Genomic DNA, 8,218 nt, shown 5'->3' on the forward strand with positions numbered 1-8,218 from the left:
CACACACTGCCCGGCTGCACATCGGCCGTCCCCAGGGCACACACTGCCCGGCTGCACATCGGCCGTCCCCAGGGCACACACTGCCCGGCTGCACAGAAAGTGGCCCTGTGCAGACATCCATGAGGTGAGCAGATGCGTGGACACATTAAAGGGTCAACACATGCAACTGCACAACCTTCTGACACGTGCTAGAGCACGGAGGAGCCGTAAGACATGCGAATCTACAACAGGCTGGGGGCCGGGCCGGGCTGCCGTGTCTCTCGCCAGGCCAGGGACTGGCGCGGCGGAGCGGGCATCAGTGTCTCCTGGGCTTCAGGGAGATGAGAAAGTTTGGAGATGGGGACCAGGCTGGATGTGCAGCCCTGAGAACCTATTTAATGCCACCTGCTGTGCAGGTAAAATGGTTGTGATGCCAAGTTCATGCACACACACACACACACATCAATTTTAAAAGAGAGAAAGACAGACGTGAGGAGCACGAGCTTTATGAGCTGGGAAGGAGGCTGGGCGAGGCTTGGTGTCAGTGAAGCTGCGTGAGCACACGGCCAGTCCCCAGGAGGGTGAGAGCAGGGGCCACGTCCTGGGGGGACTGGGTGGGGGAGAAGAGGCATGTGGGTTCTGGCCCCTGAGACCCCACCCGGAAGGAAGGTCCCGCAGCCATGCCTACCAGATGCTGTCCTTGTCGGCCACGGCTATGCACGGCGTGAAGGGGTGAAACTTGACCACGGAGGGGACGCCGGGGTTCCTGTTCAGAAAGATCTGGTCGTCCAGTCTGGTGATGCCTGCAAGAGAAACAGCATGCGCTGTGGCCGCCTGGTGCCTGTAGGATCAGAGTGTACATCAGGAAGAGCCAGTCAGCGCCTGCCGGGGGCCAGGAGAGGCGCAAAGGAAGTGGAAGGCAGGGAACACGAAGGGGCTGAAATCAGCACCAAGGAAGAGGGGGGGTCAGCCCAGTGTGTCTGTGGGCGCACCTCCACCTGCAGGGTGTCTGCCTTTGCTTGCTCTTAGACCTTCTGCTTACGAGGTCTGGAGGCACAGGAGGCATTGGCTCAGCATTCATGTGACATGCCAAGCAGTGAGGAGCTGAGTGTGAGCCGAGCAGAGGGGGAGGCTTTCCGTGTGGAGCCGCCCGCCCTGCGCAGCCGCCCATGCCCATGCCCCGCTCCAGTGGCTGGCCAGGAAGTCACATGACAAGGACAGAGCCGCCAAGTAAGTGGAGCCGTGGGGCTCGCATTCGGCGTCCAGGGGAGGGGCACCCGCCGGGTCAAGCTCGGGCTCCCGCTCCCTGCCTGCGAACCTCACAGCGGCAAGCCGAGCCTTTCGAGGCTACAGATGGGAGGGAGGTGCCGGGGCACGGGCTCCCCTGTGCCGGCAATCCTGAGGACTGGTCTGGGCCGCGTGGAGAAGTGGGGTTCAGCTGGTCCTCTCCATCCCCAGGCTGCCCCCTCCCCTCTCCACGCATGACCTTACAGACCAACTTCTCCTCCGCTGGCCTAGAGACTCCTCTGGGAGGAGCAGCCAGGGCTGGGCAAGGTTGAGCGTGCTCTGGGCAAGCAGCGGGGTCCCAGGTGCCCCCCCTCCACGGAGGGCCCCAGGATGGCCCCTCACCCTTCTGGATGACCTGCTGGGCCTGCTTGCGTACGCGCGTGTTCCTCAGGAACCGCCACTCCCGCTCCTTGCGGATCTGACTCTCCAGGTCGTGCTCTTCGGGGATCTTCAATGACAGAAAACAGCTGGTGACGCTCAGCGCACAGGCTCCCCGGCAGGGGCCGGGGCGGGCGTGGGGTGCAGCCCACGCGGGGCGTCTGCTGTCAGGCACGGCAGGGCTCACGGCTGACTCTGGGCTCCTGGGAGCTGTGGGCTGACAATGTGCCGGCCCCGCCGGCAGAGGCCACAGCACTGGCTTGGGTTTGTAAAACAGAACACTTCCTTTTCTTTTTAGGTCTAAGACTGGAACTTGCACTCAGTACCTGATGCTTTTTGCACTTTGGTTAGTGCTCTACCAACTGAGCCATGCCTCGAACCCCAGGACATTTCTAGTGGGTAAATTTGGCTGACTCCTGAAATATAGAAGAAATTAAATAAGATAAAACGCTACTTCCTCATCCTTGTTAGTGCAGACAGAGCCACTTCCGTGACTGGCCTAGGGGTGAGCATGGATCACAAATGCAAAGGCCGGAGGCTGCCTGTGCTTGTCATCCTCTGGCAGAGCAGGCACTCGGGATGGAGAGTGCCGGATGGGGCGGGCAGCCCCAGGCCTCTGTGTGAGTGTGGCTGGGGAAGGAGAAGCTGGCACGCGCACAGGTCCCTGCGCCCGGGCGCCCTGCGCCTTCGTTCCTGGCAGCGCCGCACAGCGCCTGCAGATGGCCACCCTCGTTCCCTGCCATCTTAGTGCGGCGTGTCTTTCTTTTCCTTCTTATAAATTGCAGGCACATGCGACAAAAAAATCAACAACAGCTCAGAGAGAACGCCCGAGCCCAACACAATGGGAAGAGGTGTCGAACGCCTCCTCCGGGTATGCGCTGGCTTAGAACAGCCCCACGATGGCAAATGGAACGGACTCGGATTCATGACAACGGCTGCACTTTCTGACAGTCCAAAGCTCATTAGAAAGGAAATGACAAATGGCCACTGACGTAAAGCAATAGTTCCAGGGCCAAGGCCTGAGCAAGAAGGGATCCTGTGCTTTCACAAATCCTGGTCTCTCAGGGAGTGGACCAGAGCAGGAAGGAAGCGGGAGGGGTGCAAGGCTGGAACTCAGGGTCCTCTACCAGCAGCACGGGGCGCGGCCTGGGGTGGAGCAGCTGCTCCCGAGGTGGGGGTGGACCTGGGGAAGCATGGGCTCCAAGGACGACCGTGACAGCCAGCCCCGGTGGGAAGGCGCGGGAGCGCGGGCACAGGAGGCTGGCAGGCGTCAGACAGTCTGGCACCTGCTCCGCAGCTAGAGCCCACAGGCCCAGGATGCTGCCCCGGGAGCCACGCGGTCCCGTGCCCAGCTCTGAAGCAAGCCTCTCCTTCAGACCCTGCTGCACTCCAGACAGCCTGGCCATGGAACCCCAAAGCAGCACCTCATCCCGAGTGCACCCGTCCTGGGGACAGTCAGCCGGCTGCGACCGCCAGGCTGGCCAGGAAGGAGAAAGGACGGGGCGGGGGGGGGGCGGAAGGCGCGGGGTGGATGGAGCAGGAGGAGGGGGCTCGAGGCACGGCCACGTGAAATGGCCAGTAACCATTTCCTCTAGCCACCCATCTTCTCCTCCTCCCTGCCGCCTCTCTCGGTTGAATACACGCTTTTTTGGTAAACAAGCGGCCAGGCCCGCGCAGCGCGCTCTGTGCGGAGCCCCTGGAGAGCTGCGGCGGCACCGTGGTGTCCCGTGCTCAGGATCATGACACGCCGGGTTTCCACACCTCCGGCCTTCTCTCAGACAGAAACCAATTACAGTCCCCAGGCCTCCCAGAGGCAAGGAGGCTGAACAACAATGAAGCTCTGCTCCCTTCCGGTTACAGAGATGCGAGGGGCTGCAGAACAAGGGAGTGAGGAACCCCAGGGGGCTGTGGGAGCGGCGGGGCGGCGAACACAAATGGGGCGTGGAACGGGTTGGGTCTTCTTGAGAATCGCGTGGATCCAGGCGTCTGGGACACGAGCCTAACAGGAAGAGGACTATCAAAGAGGAAAAAGGTTTGGGCAAAGGCACGGGCGAGGAGCCCACGGAAGGCTGCCAGCAGGTGCGCTCAGCACCCGGCACTGAGGCAGACCGCGAGGATGCGTGTGCTGGGCCACGCCCTGCGTCACGCCCCACCGCGCCACTCCACCCTCGGTCCACCCGGCCGAGGCGCCTCTCCAGCATCTCGGAGGAAGCACCGGAGCCACCCGGCTGCTGGGAGCCGAGGACCACAGAGGGGCGGTCAGCTGGAGCAGCTCAGGCGATTTACACTCACACGAGAACACTTACAGCTGAGGGAAGGAAGCTGGCCAGTGCAGGGGGCCACGTAACTGCTGGCCATGGGGACTGGTCAGAGCACACACCTGAGGATTCTGCCTCGTGCGGGCCTTGGACCTGCCCCTCCCACACAGCTGGGATTACAGGCGTAGGCCACCATACCCCTTATTGAGATAGGATCATGCCAATGTTTTGCCCAGGATGGCCTCAAACTTTGATCCCTCTTCTCTGTGCCTGGCATGTACTTGAGATTACAGGTGTGAACCACTAAGGTCAGCATGTAGGTTTTAATTGCTGTAATGTCTCTCATTCCGGTTTTGGCCTTTACACACACTGAGAAGTGTCTGCTTCTGTTTTCTGTGTAGAGCTGACAGACTGCTAAGGTTCAATGGAATCACCAGTTGTGGTGGTCAGACAAAGCATCTGACGTCACAACATAAAAGGAAGAAAGCTTGACTCTGGCCCAGGCTTTCGGAGCTTTCCATCCGTAGTCACTTGGCTCTCCTGCAGGGCTGAGGGGCAGGGCTGATGTGGACGGTAGGCACAGAGTGACAGAAAGGGTCAGGGACAAGGTGTATCTTTCCAGGGCACAAACCTAGGCCTTACTTCCTCCAGCCAGGCCCCAGCCCCATCACCTCCCAAGTTAGCCTCACTAGCTAGGGCCCGAGGGATAAGCCCTATTAAACTGTAACACAGGGCTGGGAAGGTGGTTCAGTGGTAGAGTGCTTGCCTTGCATGCATGAGGCCCTGTGTTCGATTCCTCAGCACCACATAAGCAGAAAAAAAAGCCGGAAGTGGCGCTGTGGCTCGAGTGGTAGAACACTAGCCTTGAGCTGAAGAGCTGAGGGACAGCGCCCAGGCCCAGAGTTCAAACCCCATGACCCACCCCCCCCAAAAAACCAAAACACCAAAAAAACAAAAAAAAACAAAAAAACTGTAACACAGCCAAACAAATCAGGCAGGAGGGTTCTTTGTGGAAAGGTTTTCAACTATAGAACCTTTGTATGGACAGTTCTAGTTCTTTTAATAAGAAAGGCTATCCAGTAAGTCTCTCTAAGCACGTACTGTTTTAAAATAGCAGTCGTGAGCTATGTGAACCACATGGAGAAGAATGTTGGGTTATCATCTGAAGGTAAGTTATATACAGAACATGGCCCTCTTGGAGCTTACAGACCCATGACACTGAAATATGAGTTGAAGAAAATAAAAGCTACACATCACCGCTCTAGGGACTCAATCCCACTCACCAATCACAGCTGTGGGGCCCAATTCCCCAACCAATCATGGATCTGGGGACTAATTCCCACCCACCAATCCTGGCCGTGGGTACATATTATGGTCACCCCAGGTCTCATGTTACTGTCTAAGTTGTATTTTATTTCCTTATGCGCACTTGAAACAGTTTAGAACTGGTGTTGTTCACTCTTTGAGGCCCCAGCTTAGCCTTAGTAGTATTTTTAGTTTACCTGTGAAACAGGAAAGTAAAAAAAGTCCTCATGCATTTTCATTACACACAATTAGATGATTAAAAAAAAAGAACAAAAAGAATAAAAAGCATACCCATATGCAGACACACTGAAAAGGTAGGGAAAAAATAAGATAAAACACTCTGCTCCCTCTTTTAAAGTTTAGAAAAGCCAGGGGCCAGTGGCTCACACCTATAATCCTAGCTACTCAGGAGGCTGAGATCAGAGGATCATGGTTTGAAGCCAGCCTAGGCAGAAAAGTCCCAATAAACCACCAGAAAACTGGAAGTGGCGCTGTGGCTGAAGTGGTAGAGCGCTTGCCTTGAGCTGAAGAGGTCACGGACAGCACCCAGGCCCAGAGTTCAGGCTCTACAACCGATCAAAAACAAACAAACAAAGCCGGAAGTGGTGCTGAGACTCAAAGTGGTAGAGGACTAACCTAAGAACTCAGGGACAGTGCCTGGGCTCTGAGTTCAAGCCACCTGATTGCCAAAAAAACAAAGTTTAGAAAACTTATCTACTTATGCAAAAGCAAAATCACTTGGATCTCTAGGTCATAAGGCTGTGCTCACAGGCAGCACGACTGCTACCAGTAAGAGTGTTTCCCATGCTCTCCTCACCGGCCCTGCGGGGGCCAGGCAGCCTATAGGACACTGCTGGCAGGTGTGTGTCCAAGCCTCCTCGGTGGAACGCACCCTCAGATACACTTGGAGGAACACAGAGGCAGGTGAGTGGGCACAGACCCAAGAGGTGTGGCACCGGCCAGCAGCACACCCTGCTTTGGCTCTGTGCAGGGCAAGCACTCATGTCCACCGTGTGGAGCGTTCCCAGTAAGTTCAGGCCCTGCTCTCTGGAAACTTCCTCCCGTCACCCACTTCTGTATGCCCGAGGGAGAATCGCTCACTCGAACCCCTGGGAAGGAAAGCATCAGGCTCAACCCTGGTCTAAAAGAACCCAATGCTGTGCTCTGCCCCATCCCTGCCCCTCCTCCCTTTCATCCAGGCGGATGGTGGGCAGCAGGCCATTTTCACGGACTTCAGAAGCTGCTCACTAGCGTCTCAGGAAGCAGCTTCCTGGTCAGCCCCGGGCCCGACAGTGGGAGAGGAGTGTGGGCTGCCAGGCTCCCACCCGCATGACCTTCGAAACTCCATTTGACTTCCAGAGACCACAGAGGGTCCTAAAGGACAACTCTGCCCCTTTCCCAGGTCCACCTGGGAAAGCTTCCCAGAGCTTGCTGATCGTCTGAGAAGCTTGTTTGCTGTGTGAGCGTCTGTGTTCTTTCCTATCTAAACCACAAGGGCTCGGTGAGTGGAAAGGGCCTTCTTCCCTCAGCGTGGGGAGGGCATGCTGGAGGCTACCAGGAGGCGGCGGCTCAGGGGAGGCCCACGGCTCCTGGATCTGGTGCTTGCGGACCCAGCCTGAGCTCCACACCTGGGTCAGGTCGTCTCTGCAGCTGTTAGTTTTTGTTAGTTCACCTGCTGTACCATGTGAACCAGACTCCAGCGTGTGTGCCAGGACCTGCCGTGGCTGGCTATCCTGCCGCTTCCACTTCCTGAGTGCTGTGCTGGCGGGCATCTGCCACTGCGCCCAATCAGTACCGGATGATACAGCCCTCCATGGTGACTTGCATGATTGTATAAGTAGAAACGGTAGAAGACAGGGATGTGCCGTCCTAATCGCATGGTTTGTGCTCTGTGACTAAGGTGTCCCCTTGGGGCCTTTTTCATAAGCGTCTGGCATTCTGTGCATCGTACACATAACTGCAATTGTTTTGTAAGTGTGAGTTTTGGCCCTGTTTTACAGTATTTTGTCACGAGTGTCTCTAGTTTGCCATGAGTTTTTATCTTATTTTGAGACAAGGTTACACTATCTAGCCCAAGAAGGCCTTGAGCTTGTGATACTCCAGCCCCAACCTCCTGAGAACTGGGATTTCAGGCATGCGCGACCATGCCTGGCTGCCGCTACTTTAAAGAACTGTTGAACAGCTCCAATATGATCTCCCCAAACACTTCATAGTGTTCTAACCATTCCGAATTGGACAGACACTCGTAGACCCCAATCCCCACCACTGAAAGTAATGTAGAGTCTCAGAGGCAGTCCCTGGGCTGCAAGCCTCCACCCAGTTCCTGTCTCGGGTGGGGAAGACCGTCTTACAGAGCGAATCCAATGTGTCTTCCCCATCAGCAAGCAGGGTAAGGGCCAGCCTGGCACTCTCCTGCCAGGGAATTAGATATAGTGCCACAAGAAGGTAAGGGAAAGCCAGGTGCTGGCGGCTCACGCCTGTAATCCTAACTACTGAAGAGGCTGAGGTCCAAGGATTGAGGTTCAAAGCCAGCCTGGGCAGGAAAGTCCATGAGACTCTTACCTCCAATAAACCACCAGAAAACCAGAAGTGGCACTGTGGCTCAAGGGGTAGAGTGCTAGCTTTGAGCTGAAGAGCTGAGGGACAGTGCTCAGGTCCTGAGTTCAAGCCCCACAACTGACCAAAAAAAAAAAAGGAGAAGGGAGAGGAAGCCTCCCCTTGTAGCTGTCTGTGCCCAAAACAGCATCTGGGTCACCATCCATGTCGCCAGAGTGTGACAGGAGGGCAGAGGCTGAGCGTGTGCGGCACAGCAGAGGGCACACTGCTCGCCTCCCCGCTCCCAGCTGGTCTAGTGGGGCTCCGTGAGGAAGATGACAGGGGCTCGCCGGGAGGGAGGAGGAGGCAAGCCCGAGGCCGAGCGGTCGGGGCACAAGAGGGAGGGGGGAGCGGGAGCGAGGCTCCAGGCCTCGGGTGCTGGCACCACGGGAGTGCTCCCCCCACGGCCCCCCAGC

The 8,218-nt window shown here is 57.1% G+C and overlaps 1 protein-coding gene across 1 annotated transcript in view; it reads right to left on the reverse strand.

The window, feature by feature from the left end:
* The window catches only part of Rptor (regulatory associated protein of MTOR, complex 1), a 339,456-nt gene that overhangs the window by 21,098 nt on the left and 310,140 nt on the right, over positions 1–8,218 (reverse strand). The window contains exons 25-26 of the mRNA XM_013036239.1: positions 1,609–1,714; positions 668–782 (exon numbers count right to left, since the gene is read on the reverse strand). Of these exons, the coding sequence (XP_012891693.1) occupies positions 668–782; positions 1,609–1,714 (221 nt within the window). The remainder of the gene's footprint in view (positions 1–667; positions 783–1,608; positions 1,715–8,218) is intronic.

Source organism: Dipodomys ordii, unplaced genomic scaffold (genome assembly GCF_000151885.1).
Source record: "Dipodomys ordii isolate 6190 unplaced genomic scaffold, Dord_2.0 Scaffold7, whole genome shotgun sequence".
NCBI lineage: Eukaryota > Metazoa > Chordata > Mammalia > Rodentia > Heteromyidae > Dipodomys > Dipodomys ordii.